This window comes from Lycorma delicatula, chromosome 1, assembly GCF_047948215.1.
Source record: "Lycorma delicatula isolate Av1 chromosome 1, ASM4794821v1, whole genome shotgun sequence".
NCBI lineage: Eukaryota > Metazoa > Arthropoda > Insecta > Hemiptera > Fulgoridae > Lycorma > Lycorma delicatula.
The window spans coordinates 285,041,750-285,063,201 of record NC_134455.1 but is presented as its reverse complement, the minus strand read 5'-3'; the positions used below and the strand labels follow the sequence as shown (position 1 = coordinate 285,063,201).

The 21,452-nt window shown below is 31.6% G+C and overlaps 1 protein-coding gene across 9 annotated transcripts in view; it reads left to right on the top strand.

Moving 5' to 3' along the window:
• Window positions 1–21,452, top strand: part of LOC142332386 (Ig-like and fibronectin type-III domain-containing protein 1) — a 676,608-nt gene that overhangs the window by 531,104 nt on the left and 124,052 nt on the right. For all 9 annotated transcript variants that reach the window (XM_075378862.1, XM_075378812.1, XM_075378850.1 and 6 more), the window contains one exon: window positions 18,635–18,847. In XM_075378862.1, the coding sequence (XP_075234977.1) occupies window positions 18,635–18,847 (213 nt within the window). The remainder of the gene's footprint in view (window positions 1–18,634; window positions 18,848–21,452) is intronic.

Below are 21,452 nucleotides of genomic sequence, written 5' to 3'. Positions count from 1 at the left end.
GATAATAGCTAGGATCGTACCTTGGGAAATAGTCAATGTAGCCAGCTACGGCCTACAAAATAGAAGCTTCCCTGAATGCTGGAAGGAAGCAAGAACAGTCTTCCTCCCAAAGGCAGGATAAATTCAAGAGAACACAGCATATAGACCGATTACGCTCATAAATAATATGGGAAAAGTAGTTGAAAGGTTGTTAGAAAATAGACTTAGAGAGGAAAGAGAGGAAAAACAATGTCTACATCCGGAACAATACGGATTTAGAAAGGGACGGTCCACGGTGACCGCAGTCGAGAAGGTAAAAAACTGGGCATTAAATTGCAGAAGCGGTACATGGAGGACTAGAAAAATCCCCATGACCATAATGCTTGATGTTAGAAACGCATTTGGTACGGTCCCCTGGACAGCCATCATTGAGGCGCTTCAATCCATGCAAATAAGTAAATACTTAGTAAATCAGATAGATCAATATCTGCAAAATAGGTTCATAGAGGTCAAAACCCTAGAAAGGAAAGCCATATTTCAGGTATTCGGAGGGGTGCCGCAGGGATCTGTCCTTGGCCCAACCTTATGGAATGTTTTCTATGATAAAATCTTCAGGCTGAACTACCCCCAAGGGGTATCGATAGTAGGATACGCGGATGATATCGCAATATTAGTAGAAGACAAAGATATTAATGAACTGGAGAACAAAGCAAACCAAGCGCTTAGAACAATAGATGAATGGATGGAGGATAACAAATTATAATAGCTCCTAATAAATCCTGTTGCCTGGTCCTCTCGGGTAGAAGACCATTAAGAAGTGTGAATCTAAATATCAGAGGACAGAGAATTGATGAAGTAAAAGAAACAAAATACTTGGGGGTACTTCTGGACAAAAGTTTAAGGTTCAGCAAGCATATTGATATGATTTGTGGGAGAGTTACTCCTGCTGTAAAGGGATTAAGAGGATTATTTCAAAACCACGGCACACCTAAAATGGTTATTCGAAGATTGATAACCGCGGCTATCACTTCGATGGTACTGTATGCGGCTCCGATATGGGGGGCGGCAATGAACATACAGCGAAATAAAAAGAAATTGAGAAGTGTCCATAGACTGGCATTGCTGCGTGTAGCTGCTAGTTACTGTACGGTATCGTATTACGCGCTGTGCGTACTGACTCGGAGATGTCAATTTTTACATGACACAATCACTGACGGGGCACGGCTCTTTCGGACAGTATCTGTATAGGATCGGGAAGAGAGCCACCCCGCAGTGCATCTATTGTCCAGAGAACGACGATGCCGAACATACGTTGTTCATATGTCCAAGACGGGCCGTTAACAGAGGTCAAATAGTAATTAATGGTCTTACACCAGAAAATCTCATAAACTGGGGTACAACAATGAGAACTGGAAATGGTTCCGCAGGTTCGCCGGGGAGGTCCTGCGGGCCAAAGAGGATGAAGACAGAAGAATGGGAGTATAAACAGTAGGGTAGGGCGGACAGTCACTCCATGGAGGGCCTGTACGCCTTGGTGTGCGGGTACCTGAGAAGGGGGTGAACTCCAGGGGAGTTTGAGTTTGGGTTAAAATAAAAGACCAAGTCCCGGTCGGCGGGGTCCTCTCTGCGGGAGCCTAGGCTCTTTGTGGGGTCGGCGCTGTCGATTAGAGGCCAAAGGCGTAAAGACCGAGTCCCGGTTCCCTGCTGAGGCGCTGGGGGACGGCATAGCCGGACCTTGGCTCTAAAGCGGGGGATTAGAGGCAGGCAATGTAAAACAAAAGATCCGAGACCGGGGGAGGCCAACCTGCCGTGCCGGACGTATAGCCGGCGGGTGGGGGACGCCTCCTTTGAGAGTAAAAGGACACTCTCCCCGACTGAGTATACTTAATTGGATATCCGGTCGGGGAGAGTAGGGAAAAAAAACAAAAACAAAAAAAAAAAAAAAACCTGAGCATCTGGGAGAGTGTGGCCCGATTCGTCGGCAGCATTTTCAGGACCAAGAAGGGTGACCTCAAAAATCCTGAAAATTAGGTAGCTGCCTTCTCAAGCTAGTACAGGAGGACTCGGCCAGAAGTAATTTGTTAAACAGTTTCGGGTCGAGTTCTGGTAGAAAGGAAGGTGGTTTTAATAGGTAGTCTGCTGATGGTGATTGGATAATTCCATCAGTGAGAGCCCGACACTCCGTGCGTAAATGCAATTCCACCTCCCTCCGCAAAAAAAAAAAAAATAATAAAAAATATTATTACTGATTTGTATTATTTTATTTATGTTCAATATTCTTGAAATATTAAATTGCAATTATATAAACACTTCAAAATTGTTAATCTCTCAATATCCTGATCCAGCCGCAAATACCCGGCATAATTTTAGTCAACAGGTTCGCGAACAAGACTAATGTTACTTATGCGGAATTTATGCTCTGTGCATTATGTAATCATCATATTATTATAATATGTAACTTTTACGTGAAGAAATTCACTTAAAATTTATATGAGATATCATCTAATACAGTAGATAATTTTAAATAACTGCATTATATTAATATTAGCGGAATTTTTAGATTATGTAAAAAATTGTTACATTGTGTTTTACCTTTGAATATTTCGCTTGATTGAATATTTCTTGATTTTTCGTCACGAAAACAAATCCAATTTAATTTAATTGGAGCTATGAAATAAGTACTATCAAGAGCAGGTTAATTAAGTAGAATAATGATAATTATTATAGTTGTTACTTAAGCAGGAGACCGGACACTTGAAATTAGTTAGAAACTAGATACCACAGAAAGTGGAAGGAACTTAAAGCCGCAGACCACAGCCGCATTTGTACGGTGACAAGGAAATAGTACACAAGTATTTGAAACTACTACCAGGTAATTGGATTATCAGCAAATAATTTAATGAGATACTTTATAAAAGCTGATTTTCTACATTAGGCATTTTTCGGTTCAGACACTGATCTAATAGGTTTTATTAACAGCTTTATAACTCAAACGATATAATCGATTAATTTCATTAAAATCGAAAATATTTCTTTCCATTAAAGAGTTTGCTTTTGGATTATTTAAATATACAGTGATTTAAGCATATACGTATTTTTTTTTTTATTTTTTTTTAATTATTAAAATTTAAAGTGTAATTCTGGATTATAGTACTTCTGGGATGACTTAATCATAGAATTTCCCTTGCTCATGTATACATCAATCGACTATTATTTTATAATTTCTTATTGACGTTCTCATATGTTAAACTTATTTATCGATAATTAAATTAAACATTTTAAAAACCTTTTGCTTTATTATAATTTTTGAGGCTTTTCTCAGTTTTTATATTTTAGCTGCAGATTAATATTAATAACAGTTACTATAACGTTTATTTTCTGAACAAGTTACATAAATTCGAAAATTGTTATCAGATTATCTTTATACATAATGTTAGCTAATCATTTTACTTGTACTTGATAATGAAGCGTTGACTTTTCATTATCCATTATGTATGATACATTTTTAATATTTTCCTATTTTAAATTAATCACAAATAATAATAATATTAAAAAAAAACATTAGTAACAAAGTACGGGATCGGATAAATAAACACTTTAAATTTTCTTGATCTTTCTTTTTCGTCAATGTAAAAAATACAATTATTCTGTGATTTCTAACAAAATTACAGTTATCAGCAATCTGGAATTTGAAAGCAGTTCACTCTATAACATTACTTTTTTCTACTCAAATAATAGACAAAAAACTACTTTATTTTCTGAGACAAAAACTATTGTAACAGTATTTAATAAATTATGAATAGTTCTTATATCTTTTTATTATAGTCCATTAGAAAGGAATTCATTAATCCCGTTGCTCTCATAAGCTTAAGACCAATAAACGAAGTGAACATTCCAGTAAATTAATTTACTATTTTCTGTTGTATTTTTATTTTTTAGTTTTTATTTGCTAAGTATTTTCTCTTTCAGTTACTGGGCGCCGTGTGCAATTATTTTGAACGCCAGCCTATGTCTTTGATCTCGGAATTTGTAACAAAGAAATATCCCGGTTTGAAATATTTTGCGTTATTGTTATAATTAATAGCATTAACGTTATAATTAATATATATGTACATATTTTATGTCATTACAGCAAATAGCTTTAATATTTCCACAGCATAACTGAGTATATGTTAAAAGAGACGATGGTTTCAATAGCCTAGTCTATTGAATTTAAGCGTCTAATTAATGTTTCCTTTGATTTGAAGGGCTTCCCGACTGCGATACTATACGCTTCGAAGTATGTGGGCGAAAATTACTCATATTCTTTTCTCTCTCTACTGATTATTTAATAAAGTTACTCAAAAGAAATGAATAGAAATATCGATGCTCATTTGTAAACGTGTTTACGAAATTTTTTTATCGTTATTGTTGAAAAATTCTTAGATATAGATTTCTTCTACGATGAACTTTCTTTACATAAATGTGTGTTTTGAAATGGAGGGTTTTTAGTTCATCTGAATCATACCTTCTTAATGGTTATGTATTACTTTCAACTATTTAAATGTAATTTTTCGGGTTGAACTTCTTAAAAAAAAAAAAAAACACAAAAGTATTGTTATACTGATATTGAATAATTGTTAGAATTTTATTGTTCCAGTAGTCAGCCATTAGATTAAATACACGTAGATTTATTGATATACAATATTGAAATATTGTGTATGATATACGATACTTTTGTATGATGTTACAATACCATATGTTGTTTATACTTTGTATATATTGTGCTGTCAAGGATGTCAAATAATAATCCTACTATAACTTATAAATTTTTCTAGCGTTGAATAGATGTAATATATCTTAATTGAATATTTTAGATCAAATTATTTTACCTTTGGATTTTTTTAGCGTAATTTCACGGAAGCCAAAGATACTTCAAAAGATCAGCTTTTAATTCTTAATTATATTTAACATAATTGAATAATATTTAATTTAGGTGTATATTTTTTTGTTATAGAAAAGTGTTTTAGTTCTTCCTTCGACAAAATTTAACCTATTTTCCTTGTTAATTACACTTCTATGACTCACTCACTCCCTTCCGCAAAACGGGGGTTTTTAAGATTATATGAAATACATTAGACTACTTATCTTCCTTGGCGTGTCTCAGATAAGAAAAAATAAGAGTTATATTTTCTATAATATGTTTTTTAACTTAAGTTAAAGCAGATTTAATGTAAGTTTGTATCAGAATGGACATAAAGGTATAAACTTTAAAATTGTTAGACATTTAAAATTGTACAAACAAAATAAAAAATCTAAAAAGATAACCTTATACCCATAGAACATTATCTTGCTGTAATACTTGTGATATTTTAATATTTTGAATTTTGTTATTATAGTATAAAATAATTACTTAGAAACAATCATAGAAAAAAGTCAAGTGTCACAAAATGTATACATAGGAATCAAATTTTATTTCTGAAAGTAAAGATACAGCATTCTAAGGAATGCTTGAATTTTCATAAGTTTATTTATTGTGATTAAGATATGCAATCAGTAGTAGTTTAATACAATTAAATATTCATCTTAAAAAAAGTAAAAGTTAGTACATGAATTGGTATCTATGTTTGAATTTCTTTTATTTTTTAATATAGCTATGCAGTATCAAATAATTTCAAATAGGAAGATATTTGCATTAGAGGGATCAAAATTCTTAAATTCTAACACCAAAAGATCTAAATAATGTAATTCTTGCTATTCTTCATAAATAATGTAAGAATTAATTAAATTGTACAGATTTGAGATAATAATTTAAAATAAAATAAAATTGAATTTCTGCCATTAAGTTTTTATAAGAGGCAAATTTATTATTCTTATTAAATAAATAAATTTATAAACTTTTTTTCTCTTATTATTTGGTGCATGAATCACGTACCAGAAGCGACAGAAGCAGAACAGTTATTTATTATTAGGTATGTCGCAGTTAGCAGTGGTCTGGGTTAATGTGTGAAGATTCTTGCACTGATTTTGAAAATAGAATCTACATTCCAGTAAATGTAAATTCTTTATTATATAGAGTTAGTTTTACTATTAATTTATTTTTTTATACAAAAATTCATTGAAGTTTTAAAAATAAACTGAAATTGCTTCACTGAAAATATAACCAGAATGGCAAATTTTTTGCCAATATACCTTTCGAAATTTACCAGAATTTTAAATTATCAAATATATATGAGAGAAAAAATTCTAAATTGACATCAACAGAATTTTGCTTTTAACAACATTGACAAAAGTATAACAGTTACGATATCCTAATAATATATTTAAATTATGGTATTAATGATATTTAGTGCGCTATAAAATGTCAAATCTTTTATGAACGCATAAAATATTTTTTAAAGCATATACTATATTCAGAATTTTATCATTACTTAGTTTCATCTCCCATTAAGTAACAAATTTTAATTCCTTGGCTATAACGGTAATAAACTTCAGTATGGCTGGGAAATCACCACACCCCTCTAAAATTAACAAAAAATGAGAGTTAGGATATAGGTTCATAACATATGGTATTTTCGTTGGGGTCAGTTGGCAACAGTTTTTTTAGAATGTCACACACTGAGTAAATTTTTTGCCAAATTACCTTTCGAAACTAAACAAAATTTTAAATTATAAAATACATATAAGAACAAATCTAAATTGACAAAACAATTTAGCATTTAAGAATGTTGACAATAGTGTAACAGTTAAGATATTCTAATTATATATTAAAATTATGGTATTGAAATGTAGTGTGCTATAAAATGTCAAATTGGTTATGAATGCATAATTTTTTTTTTTTTTAAAGCATGTAGTATATTCAAAAATAAACTGTTAAGAAGTGCTGTGATTTATTGGACTCACCAGTCTGCACTAAATACTAGCGTATGTAACCTGCTGTCATAAATAAATATGAGAATAATTCGATGAAGTCTGATACAGAATACTAATGAAAATTCCTAAAAAATGTATTACCTATACGGTGAATAATACTTTTAGATAATCTTAAAAGTTAATAAATAATAATTTTCATTACTAATAAATACATTGTGTCAGTTTTACAACGTATATCGTTTATCCTTCGGATCTTCTACTTATAAAAAAAAAAGATATTTGCTTATACATACAAAAAAGTCTTATTTTAAAAATCTTTAAACTGATTTTAAAAAACCTTGGACATTTTGACTGATTATTTAAAAATAAATAATATTATTTATATTATATTATTTACATCATATTATTCTGCAGGATAGTGGATCGAGAACATCAAGAGGGGGATGTTTCATCAAAAACAGGATATCTGATCACATTATTTTTAACAGAGTAGTTCATGTTTTATTTTAATCTCTTTATTTAGTGTTATAATGTACACCCTATTATATTCATGAAATGGTAGTAACATGTATGTAACTGTAAATTCACAAACTGTGTGGTAAGGTGAAAAAACTATTGAAGTTTTGTAAATCCTTGAATTTAATGCATTACTTTGACACTGATTAGCAAATATACCAAAATAAAAAATACATTAATAAGAAAATACGTACTCAGAGTGATATTTTGATATTTAAATAATGTTTCAGTCACCGACAGAAATAAAATGTTTATATTTTCATTAAGAATAAAATATATGTATTATTTGCTAAACGAAATGTACTTCATCTTGTTTGATGTGGATTTCTTACATGATGTTAGCGAATAAAAGGATAACCCAAGTTCTACCACACCCTTAGACGAAGACACATGGAATATGGATGAATTTAGGAAGGGTTTAATCCAGCACGCCTGAAACGTGCAATGATCATTAACCTTCCTCGCTTACACAGCAGGCACTTTATGCGATACGTGACATTCACTTGTTTACTTCGCGTTTCATGATATCAACCGAAAATTAGGCACGCTTCTACCAACGTTTTAACTCTTGATTGCAATAAATTACGTCACTTAATGATACTTTACCAAAAGTTTCATTATTTCAATTAATGAATGTTATTAAATATGACGTTTTACAATTTCCATCATGACTAAATTAATTTTCTCTGATACGTTATAATTTCATATTAAGAAAGATATTAATTATTCTGAATGCTTTTCATATTACTTTGTAAAAGAATATAACGATGCACTATTTCATTATTCAACGAATCACATCGATTCCGTAAATGATTCAGACAAGTGTTTAATTATTAAGACGCTAGCTATTCAAATAAATTAATAAACGTGTAGGAATATTTATTTATTTCTTTGAAAATCAATTAATTTATTTTTAAAAATGAAAAATAAAAGTAAATATTTTAAATAATTAAGCGATTTATATCTGTTATTTCAGTATAAAGAATCGCTTTATAATGTTATTAAACTACTACATTGTTCACAAAACGAGTTGATCAGATTAAGGGATGGAACTTTAATACTGACAATAATTTGATTTGTAGCAACTACTTATTAATAAAAATACTTTGGCTAAATTTCTATCTAATTTCTGTATACCCTTTTCAACCAGAAAGAGTAAGAAATTATAATTAGATATAAATTGCAAGAAATTAGGAATGTAAAAATGTTTAATAGTTACTTTTTTTATTTGGAAACAAATAAATGATAATCGATCTACCAACTAATAAAGTAAAAATTTAAACCAAAATATAAGATTACAACAAAAAAAGTAGTAATTATAAACAGTATTAAGATATTTTTGTTCAGTATAAAGTTCTTTTATTTTTATCTTTCATTCAACTAATTTGGCCGGCCACCTTCTACTTCAAGTTGTGATCCAAATTTTTTGACCTCATAATAGTATGAATTATCATTAATAACGATAATATTTTTCTATCATAATTACATAAATGAGATACAAGTTCTAAATCTAAAACTTTGTACATTAAATTTCGTATAAAATTCTATTAACTCAAGAATTTTACATGTAAATGTCTGTGTGTGTTTGTATTTCTGGAAATATACAGTTATTCTGGTTTACATTTGTTTATTAATTGATTTTTTTAACAAATCTACACCAATTGAAAGCTAAACTCATAGTTCAGTAATGATTCTAATGCTTTATCAAGACAAATTTAAAATTGTAGAAATTCCTCTTGAAGTAAACGAGTATGATATATTCAGTGGAATTATACAAAGAGAATTCGCAGAAGTTTTGGAGATGTGGCAATTTGCTACAGAGAAGCACATTTACTTACTAAATTACAGCATGTTAAGATCTTGTCAGCATCTTATTACAAGACTGACAGAGGGAGGAGAAGGTATAGGGACTTAGTAAAGAAATGAGAGAGAAAGAAAATCAGGACTGTTCCGTCCGTTACTTCAGTGGATCCCTAGAGTGGCCTGCAATAACTCTTAATATCCTTTGTGGGTCTCTTAGCTAGTAACTGTATGCAGTTGCTTCGTAAATATCTATCACTGCTGTACCGCCTTGGAAAGAAATGTAAATTTTCCTGTAAGATATAATTTTTGTTTCAAATTTGCAAAATATTTTTATATGCTCTTTTTTACTCCAAAATATAATTAAATTGTATCTGCTTTTCTTTCTATTTTAAAAAAGAAAATTAAATATAAATGAGATAGTTAAAATACTTCTTTTTTTGGTAATTTAAGGAAACCAAATGCAGAGTGCGCCAAAAAAAGTATGCACATATTGAACTGTCATAGAATATTTATTTTCCTACCTACAAGGTTAAATTTCTAGGAAAAGTAAGGCTACAATCCAATTTGTAAAAGTCTACTTTCTGGTCCAAATGAATGTTCCAAATGGTGATTAAAGTAAATGTTCAATGAGGTGGCCTTCAGAATCGACACATTTCTGAGTTCGAGTCACGATTCCTTTTATGTGCGATGTTCAGAAATGCTTATCACTGCGACCTCGTACAGCCACAAGTGATGAATCCTCAGGTGCGGGGCTGGAAACGTTTCAGCGTTCACCAGAAAACTCTTTAAGGTAAGGGCCACATGAAAGTGGTGTATGTGCTAGTAGTGTGCGACGTGACAACGACCCAGAAAGCAGGATACAATTTTGTGAATAATTTTGTGCTAATGGTTCAGGGGATGGTTACACGTGAACCAGGATTTATGAGTAGCATTGTTTTGTCGGAGTTTTAGTATTTAGTTTAATTGAGCACGATATTTAAAATTATTTTTCTATTTCTCCGTTCTAAACATACTATGGATTAGGCTATGGGGTTATATTTTGGGTTAAACTATAACTTAGGGAGTAGATTGAAAATAGAACAGCATCCATTTTTTTCAATTGAAGAAGACGAAGGAACAATTAGTGGTCATTGTCAAATGTCGTCTAGAAAGCGTACGGTATCACCGATGTCTTTATGAATTAATTGAAACGGTGGTTAAAAAGTGTAAATAAAACGTAAGAGTATTCAACTGTAAACAATTACGTATAATCTCGAAATATCTGGATGTCTTTAAGTGGATTATTGACTTGGTGCGTGAGCATAATCTGATCGGTCATACCTCTACTAGAAAGGACGAAAGAGCCTTCCCGGTTGTACTAAGGAACTTACAGTATTCCGTTCCGATCATCCTTATTAAAGGAGAAACACGATCACGCAATCCGAATTATAATTAATGCCAGGCATTGGATCACAAAGGAACCCTTGTCAACATTTTTTGTACCAAGGATAAAAACAAGTGGTTTTCAGTTTGAAATACATCGCCAACTGTGGGGTAACATTTGAAACGCCGGGAAGATCTCCTAGTTTAGTCCAGTATATGCGCTGTTAGCAGTAAGGGCACACGAAAAACAATTGCATGCAGCCTAATAGATCAGTTAAATGTGCTGAGGTCGATAGGACTGCAAATTGTCCTAAAGATAATAATATTTGTGCACTCTATCAATCAGATCATCCTGCTAACTGTAGGGGATGCACATTATATAAGGAAATCATGGACAGATAACAGAGTCAAAGGTTTCTTCGGCTTCAAAGACTGCCTCTCCAGTACTAATTAGGAACAAACAAACTGCTTCCTTTGGTTTGGAAAACAATAAATTCCTATCATTGGGAAGGAGAACGATTAGGAATCTGGACGCCTGTTCCACAGGGTTATGCAACAGTTGTTCAGCACGGCATCCAAAATATTGCTAAGAAGAAGTTAAAAAGACTGACTTCCAACATTGAGTTTCTGGTGAACCAAATAGGTAACCTTCTTACTAAGGTTATCATTACCACCAAAATCCCTTAAAGACTATATCTCTGAAGATGGCTACCTTGGATATCAATGGTCTTGCTGGTCGAAGGGAAGGAACAAGAGGCTTCAACACTTGACGAATCGTTGCACATCGTCTTGCTTTCAGAGATGTACTTTACAAAACACAATTTCTTTTGTCTTCAAAGGTATTCAGTCAACAATATCAATCATCCTCATGGCATGGAGGTACTGGAGTGTTCATCAGAGACATGATTAAGCATCATGAACTACCTGAATAGAAAACAGATAACATTCATGCCACATCGGTTGAAGTCCAGGTCTGGCTTGGATTGGTTAGGCATTCTGCAGTCTAGTGTCCTCCACATCCCGCGATTATTGTTGACTTCTCCTAAGCTTTTCGTTGCAATAGGTCAATGATTTGTGGTAGGAGGTGACTGGAACACTAATCATCTACTCTGGGGCACTAGGTTTGTAACAACTAGAGGTTGGGCTCTAAAGGGGTACGTTGTTAACATGCACCTGTACATAATCTCTGGATTGCAACCAACCTATTGAGGCATTCAGATCCAGCTAAAATACCAGGCTTATTGGGCCTTTACATCATTTTGGGTTTTTTATCGTTGTACTCGGTTTTTTTATCATTGTTACTCAACATCTGACCACTCAGCTGTTCTGCTGACAGTCAGTACGATGGTGACAAGTAAGAAGATATCTCCTACTCTCCAGAACAACAAGAATGACTGGGTTACATATCGCAGCTGGGTTGAAGAACTAATGGTGCCTTTTCCAGTCAAATGTTCTAGTTAAATCAATGATGCGACACGAATATGGTCTCAGTCAAGCAGGAATCTGCCTGGCATTTGACATCATCTTAGACGTGAGCAGAAGGATGAAGTGGGCTACCCAATAAAGGTCATATTGCTGTGAAAAAGAGGCTTAGAAAATGATGGTAATGCTAAAGGAAGCCTGAAGTAAGATCAACCTTGAACAGGGCTGACCGCAGATTGAAATGACTTTTTTTCTGTTTGGCTTCTGGAACCACCATAAGATATTACTTGTGAGGATGAATGAGAATGATATGTATGAATGTAAATAAGTGTAGTCTTGTACAGTCTCAGGCCGAACATTCCTGAGAAGTGTGATTAATTGAAACCCAACCACCAAAGAACATGACTAGATCCATGATCTAGAATTCAAATTCGTATAAAAATAACTGTATTTACTAGGATTTTAATCTTAGAATATTCAGCTTCAAAATCAACTGATTTGCAATGAGTTAACTACTAGACTAGCCCAGCTGGCTAGATTGAAATGACATCCTGACCCGATAGGGAAAGACACTCTCCACCACCCTCACTGTTCGTAGCCCATATGGGTTTTATCATAGGCCATTAAGCCTGTTTAAGTTATTTGAATGGTTATTCTTTTGTAGGATGTGGCCTATTCTGGGGCAGTCACATTATTCCAAATCACCAGTACGGTTCCGAGGTGGACACTCCACTATTGAGCAAATGTACAGAATTGTCACCATCATCAACAGGAGCTTAGAGAAGAAGATATACTATTCAGCAACTTTTTAAATGTCTAACAAGCATTTAACAAAGTCTGGCTGCTTGGATGTTAACATAAGTTGAAAAAGAACCTTCCTCAAATTTATTATCTTGTCCTTCGTAGCTACTTGGATGGTCTTTTCTCCCAGGTAAAATATAATCAAGCATTATCTGTGTTCTTCGATGCTAGATTGAGGGTTTCACAAGGTTCAGGTTTGGGCCTGTCGTATAATGTATTTATACAGCTGACCTTCTAGTTGGGAATGGAGTCACTGTCGCTTCTTTTGCCGATGACACGGCTCTTTTGGCTGTTGATAAAAACCCAACTGTGGCCTAAACTAATCTACAATCTCAATTAAATATAATCAGCAGGTGCTAGGTACATGGAAGATAGGGTTAATCATAGTCAAGCCATGTGATATTCGCAATGAGGAGATGATACTGCCAACAAGTCCACCTTGATGGCATTTTAATCCAACATTGAAAGTGTAAGGTACCTTACCTGATTCTCTATTGTTGCTGCTGGGCAGAAGGTCTCTGAGTAATCTTTGTCTAATAAGCTACCTTTGTACTCGGCAAGTTTTAAACCAATATGGGCATATGGTGTCCAGCTATGGAGCACAGCAGCAAGAGAAATGCTTAAATCATGCAGCAGTTCAGAACAAACTACTGAGGAGTACAGCTGAGATGCCATGGTTTGCTATAAACAGAGAAATCCATGAATATTAAGGTCTGCTGTGCATCAAGGAAGAAATTCAGTATTTCAGTTTGAAATATGAACTGCGGCTAGATGACCATGTTAATTATAAGGTTGTAAACCTTCTAAACAGTGAGACTGTTAGAAGATTTAAATGGCTACATGTTCTTAACCTTAGTTACCCTAATATAATTACACTCACTGGCTGTTGTGCATTTATTAATCAATCCGTCATTTCCTTCCTCTCTGTTTCTGTTTTCACATTCATTTAAACTTTTTTCTTGTTGGTTTAGTTTTTCTTTTATAAGTGTTTCATCAAGCTGCCATTTTTGTGATTCTTGTTAATGTTATTTATTTTGTATTATACTTCTGAAAATATTTCTCCAAAACATACCTTGTGTATGTTCTACAGTCTACTCTCAGAAATTCTACATAGCACTGATATGTATTTTTTGAGAATTTCAGTGGGGATTCCTTTTTAATGTCAATTTCTGTGATATAACTTTCATATGGTTTCAACAAAAACGTATCCTACTGCAAATAAAAATTATAAACAATAAAAAATTTCATTGAATATGTTTTCTTATGATCTGTTCTTGAAGAAATGGAAAATTTCTCGTAAGAAATGTTGCTCGTGAGACATGAATTATTACACTATTTAGTTTTCTAAACAAAAGTTTTCTATAACTGGGGTATAATAGGAATATATTGTGAAGCCTAGAAGGCGATTTACGGCTGGTGATGAATGCATCTGAACTATTATAATAAAAGGCACCACAGAGCTATTTTCAACTTTTTTTAACTTGGCTGTTCAATTTTGCTCTTCATTCTGCTGAATTCTAAGATGTTGGAAAAAAATATATTTTCAACTATCCTTAAAAATTGGATTGATGTAGGTTACTTCTAATTATAGACCTGTCTCCATTTTCAATGTAATAGCTAAGGTTTTTGAGAGAGTGGTACATGAGCTTCTCCAAGAAAATTTGAGCAAATTTATTCATGTTATTGTGGCCAGCAGATCTACCCCCACAAATCTAACAATATGTTATCCTTTGTTGCATCGGTGATTGAAAATCATACATAGTTTGAAGCCATCTATTTTGACTTCAGATAGGCTTTTGATACAGTTTTTCAAGATATCCTGATACAGAAGTTAGAAATTTATGGTATTCAGGGTCCTATGCTGAAACAGATTCATTCTTATTTGTTTAATAGAACTTTTCAGGTTAAGGTGAGTGGTAAAATCTCCAGCGAGTATTTAGCGACTTCTGACATTCAACAGCAGTTGAATTTGGGTCCACTTCGATTTATCATGTTTATTTATGACACTAGGAAATGTGCAAAATTAAAGACAATGAAATTTTTAATTTTTTGTCTATTAAATGAAGAAAGAAATAAGACTGCCTTAAGGGTTTTATAATTATTAGTTTACTGTAAATAACACGTACAAAATTAATCTATAAATCGACTATGTGGATATTTTTTACCCGGTTGTAATAAATATTAATCAAATACTTTCTCATGTTTCATAAATTTTTGCCAAATAATTATTAAATCGGAACTGCAATCTGATTAAATTAATTTAATAATCAATTAAATTTTTATTGATAGTAATTTTTAAATAAAAAATATTGAAAAGATCATTGAAATATCTACAGACGATAAAAGCTTTTAACTCTACGCGTTTTCTGGTTTCTTTTGATTGTTTTTTTTTCTTTAGCGCTAATATTAGAAAAACTAAATTAATTATAATTTAATTTAATAATTTGTATTTATGAAATTAATACTTAAAGATATAACATATGAGCTGATTTTATTAAATAATGTCAATAAAAAGGTTAGTCTGTTTTTAATTTATTTTAGGATTTATGGTAAAAAGAAGCATAACGTATAATTAATTATTTGACGTGCGTAGGCGTATTTTAATGTTTATCATTGTTTAATTACATCTCTTTGAAGAGTAAATTAAAATAGGAAATAATTCTCTTCGCAGATATGTAATTAAGAATCTTTATACACAGAGAAAATAGTAAATTTAGTTACACGAGCTTCAATAAATAACATCGCAAATGTTGACACATTCCAGCAGCACCTTTCATAACGAAGAAAGGCATGATACTGTACTAAGGAAGAAGCTTTTTATTACTTGCGATGAACGTTAGGAAAATTTACTGTTTAGTCATCAAACTTGTAAATCTCCTCATTTTCTATGAAATTCACTTAATTTTTTACTAATTCACATTTTAAAATGTCAATTTATAAAATTTCAACCATCCTTCTCAAGTGTTTCTGACATTTTATGGAAATGTTTATTTGTTATTAGTATTATTGTTTTTTCTTTACTTTATCAAAAATTTTGTCACAGTCAAGTTCTTTATTAAGAAAAATTTAGTAATAAAAATATGAAGGCGAGTTACCTAACGTCTAAATAAATTTCAATTATGAAGTAAGAATGGATTCAGTAGAGAATTAAATTTTCTTTTACAATTTACATTAAAAATTATATAACTTCATAAATTAATGTTTTATGATGTATGAAATTTAACGTTTTCGTTAATTAAATCTTTTTGTTTAAATATTTAATTATTTTAGTCGGTATTTTTAGGTGTTTTAGGCCAAATATTGTTTATTTTTTGCTAAAATTAAGAACTCGTTTCCTCGAGATTTTAATTAAGCAAACGGGGATAGATAATATGGTCCAATCTCTTCATTGATGAAAAAATGAATAGTGAATACTTTTAACCTAACTATTTTCTAACATTATTTAACTTTTCTAATACGATCATTATCGATGTTTATAATACACCATACATGAAACAAGAATGCATTGCTGGTAGGAAACCGATTTCTACTTTCCTTTCAAGAAAGTAGTTTCTACTTTCTTCAGTTTTCGGCTAGAGGTAGATGTTTCCATCATATTGAAAAATTTTTGCCATTTAATGACCAGACATATTAATATAAATCTTTCATTAGCTAAAATGAAAATGAAATAAAATGAATTGCAAAGCAATAATAAATTTTTTTGTATCAAAATAATATTATTAAAACATATAATGTAATAATGTAAAATTTCAGCATCAGTGTTTCAGATCACTGACTGCTAACTGAAGGTCCAGAGATTCTTGGCAAGGTTCTGGAATTTAGCAACGAATAGAACAAGATTTCTAAGTCTTCCTATCGATAAAAACCACTCTGGAAACAATGAAGTATAAATAAATATTTAATTTTTTTTATCACTTATAGTGGGGTCTGACTAAACGGTTTATGGATGGATACTTTTATACCAGTAAGGAATGGGTCAGATAATCATTGTAGGATCCCTACAACAGTTCTTCTGTGGCTTAGGTTTTCTTCAGAAAAAACAATTTTATTCAGCACATATTTAGGAACGTTAGTGGAAAATAGTCGATGTGATCGAGTCACTAATAAAATATACTAACCACATCTGTGTAAAAATTTCCCAATATCGCAGGATGGGAATGGGTGTGGATGACTGGAAAGGCCTTCCAAATTGGAAATTCCTTACTGGATTGACGCTATTTTTCATACTGTGATTCTCCGCGTTTAGATAGTCTTTTTTAACCTCTCATCACTTTTCTTTATCGTTGACCCCTTTTTCCACATCGTCGGTTCTGTAGATGTTCTTTTCATCAGCAGATAGGTCATGCTGATGATAATGGGACTTGTAGAGCCAGTACGTACTTCTACACCGGCTGAATGGTCCCCTATACTCGGGAGCAATTCTGGTTCGGTGGCTACACAATAACCGAAATGGCTTTAGTATTTATTGGGTGATCCCCTCTAAAATACAATATGGTGAAACCATTTAGTGAAATGCAAACGGTAAAACGGTGAACACATAGATGAATTTCAAACTTTTGAAAGTAATCGGGGTGCGGTGCTGTGTTATTATTTGGAAATCCTTGCTGCAGTTGTAATAGCTTTGAGATTTGTAGCTCTAGTGAAGGTTTAAGTAAACGAATTAATACTTCAGTTTGATGCTTCTACATGCTACACATTTCCTGATATCAGCGAAAATGTTTCTTTAAGAAGCCGAGTGTATTTTTGGCTTGCATATATTTTCTGAAGGAATAAGTTCACTAACACAAAGTCTTGTAAGTTTTCACAACCCACATATAAAAACAAATTATATTTGTTTAATGAAGAGAGTAATTTAAATATATGATACAGGAACTCAATTCTTTACGTTCAATGTAACTTTTCTTAGAGCTGCTGCTCTTAAATCAAAAAGGTTATCTTCGATATTTATTCCAATTTATCTTAAGTATGGCGATTGCTCTTGAAAGCTGTACCTTTCAAATGACCCTCATAAATAGAACCTCTGGCAGTGAGAAATCCGGAGACCGAGGGGACGATAATTTTTAGGAAATTACACGGCCATCATGTTATTTCAAAATGTAAATTTTGTTATTTGGGAAGTAAAATTAATAAAGACGGACGAAGCAGGAGGGATACAAAATACCGAATAGCACAGGCAAAATGAGCCTTCAGTCAGAAATATATTGTTTACATCAAAAATTAATTTAAACATTAGGAAAAAATTTTTGAAAGTATAAGTTTGGAGCGTAGTTTTATATGGAAGTGAAACTTGAGACGATCGGAGTACCTGAGAAGAAAAGATTAGAAGGTTTTGAAATGTGGTGCTATAGGAGACTGTTACAAATCAGATGGGTGGATAAAGTGATAAATGAAGAGGTGTTGCAGCAAATAGATGAAGAAAGAAGCATTTGGAAAAATATACTTAAAAGAAGAGACAGACTTATAGGCCACATATTAAGCATCCTGGAATAATCGCTTTAATATTGAAGGGACAGGTAGCGAGAAAAAATTGTGCAGGCAGGCATCGTTTGAAGTATGTAAAACAAATTGTTAGGGATGTAGGATGTTAGGGGTATACCGAAATGAAACGACTAACACTAGATAGGGAATCTTGGAGAACTGCATCAAACCAGTCAAATGACTGAAGACAAAAAAAAAGTAGAGGATCGGCGTCCTTTCTGGGATGCGTGATTATGGAAGCACTTTATATAAAAATATCTCATAAATAAAAACAAAAATGTAATAAAATTAATTACTCTTAAAGCAAAAAGTTTATGAAATAAATTATTTAATTAAATTTATTTTATAATGGTATATATTTTTTTTATTTTTTAGTACTGAATAATAATTGTAATAATTTATATTTGTGTGTCTGTTTTAGTGGAAGATGCGACTAGCGGCAGAGAAGGTTCCTTACACCCAGTTCACGTTTATGAAGATGACAATGCACTTATAACTTGCGTTGTACGAGATGTGGGAAATAATACGGTTATCTGGAAACGTGAGGAACCAGATACTCATCGGTGGCGAATCTTAACCGCAGGACATGAGAGAGTTTCTCAAGACAAAAGAATAAAAGTTCTTCATGACGAGGGTTCGAATAATTTATTTTAGAATTTATTATTTTTTTAGAAAATAATCTTCAGGTCTTTCCTTAAAAAATACTTACTGAAATGACATTAAAAACTTCAGTTTGAGAATTTCCTTCGTGTTTCACGTATTTCATACGTGTAATTTTACGTGTTTTAATCGACTGATGGAAATGTAGATAAAATTATTGTAAATGTTACGGATTTGTAGATAACTGCCACTACAATGTAAAGATATTCAATAACCATAATAGAGCATCAAAACTTTATTTATGTTACGATAGAAATTTTTACATTCATAGGAAATATTTCCATTAACCTACGTTAGGATTAATGAATTAACCCTTACTAATACTGTGTTACTGTATTCTAATCAATTGGAAGACGGTTAATTTATCAAAGGATGTGTAAGTTAAAACTTCCAATTGCCGTTGAAATCTAATAATGGCCAGCCATTTGTATCGACGGCTAACTATTACTAGCTGATGATTCACATTAATATAATATTCGCATTCATGGTGATTGGGTTTTTTTAAATCTGCTTTTTATGCAGCCTCAAGCGAAATTAGAGAAAAAAAATTTCAGTGAACACGAATTACCAATAATAGTAAAGATAGATTATTGAAGTATTTCTTACTTCATTTTTCATTCAGATAAAAAAAAAAATGTTACTTCATCTCAGTCCTACGTTAATTTCGCTGACTTCGTATAATAATTTTATAATCGTTGTAAGATATTATTGGCGGCTTATAGGAAATATACTAAAGAATTATTGTTCTGATATTTAATTATATTATAATTATTTCGAAATATTTCCTCAAAGAATCCAAGATATTAGAACGATATTCTAATAAATGTATCGTCTTATCCCATCAGTATGGTACCGTCTATTTTTACTTGAAAAAAAAATCTTAAGTGGTTTTTATTTATTTATTCGTTAGTTTTTTTTATAAATAAAATCCTTTGAAATAAAATCGTGTATGTTGCACGTATCAAGATAATATTTTCAAACGTAAATTTATATACCGGAGACTTGTGTATAATATTATTTTGTTCCGTACCCCTCTTTTCCACAGTACCATATTCCATTCCCTTTAGCTTTTCTGAATAGCTTCTTTCAAACACATTGTTTATTCCCTAACGATCTTTTTATTCTTTATCAAGTTCAGGTTGCAAGGAAAACAAACATTTGCTTTTATTGATACATGTTGCAGTTGTACTTATTAATTTATACCTGAATCATTTTCATAAGTGATTGTTATTGTTACGAGTATGATGCAATTTTTGTAAAGAACTAGCTTAAAATTTATTATTTTTTTAACTATGTAGATCTTGTTAAGTAAAAAATTAATTTTGAACTCTTTGAATTAAAATGTGTTGCACGATAAGTATTTCAATATTCTGATGCATGTGATAAAGATTAGAAGGTTCAGAAAATATCTAAAAAATTTATCTATCTGAAAAGGAAACAATTTTTATTTGTTTAAATTTTACTTTTAAGAATATACAGAATAATTATTAAATAATAACGACATTTAAACGTAACATCTACATTTAATAAAACGTTAGAAAAATTTTGATGTAGACATCACATAACTTCCTTGTACGCCTACTAAATTACATACACACACATTTTTATAAAATGTAAAGTACATAAAATTTTATTTCATTAATAGTTTCTGATATATATTTTTTAATTTTTTTTATTATTGAATTATTATTTATTGTAACATTTTTTTTACAATCAGAGAGATTAATAATTATTAATAAATCAATATATTTAAATTAAAAAAAAAAAGTTAAAAAAATGAGAAGTCGGATTCGAACATCGGTTTACCTTCCCCTTATAAGATCCAAATCCTAATACTTCATTAATTAAAATTTTATTTGGCTATAACTCTAGAACCAATGAAAATAAGAACTTATATATAAATAAGAATATATATAAGCAAAAGCTTAAAATCCATCTTTTTGGATTTTGGGCTTTTTTTGACACTTTTGGTTCAGTCAATTGCAATCAAAAGGGGAAGTGTACAACTGGATATCACAGTAGTCCTAAATCCAAAATTTCAACATCGTTTCAAAGGCTAATCGTTTTTGAGTTATGCGAGATACATAAGTACGTACGTACGTACGTATTGAAGTCACGCCGAAACTTGTCAAAATGGATTCAGGAATGGCCAAAATGGATATTTCCGTTGAAATCTGAAAACCTAAATTTTTCACTATCACAATACTTCCTTTACTTCGAACAAGGAAATAAAAAACAACAAAATGTATCAAATTAACGCATGTTCTTTCTTACATCAATTTATTAATACGTTTATTAATGAAGAAACGTGTCATCTATATTTTGGAAGAAAGCCAGAATCTAAATTTTTGCTTTATTATTTTCAATCACTAATCTGCATAACACTGGTAAAGTAATTCTGTAAAATTTGTGGGTAATATATGTATAAAATACATACGTCTACTGTTGTAAAAATTTTACAACATTTCGAAATAACATAAAATTTATGTTATTTCGAAATGCCAAATGAGTTTTGATGTAGAGATTGAAATATATATATAAAAACTTGGTAGTTTTTTTGCACAAAAAAAGATGTTTTA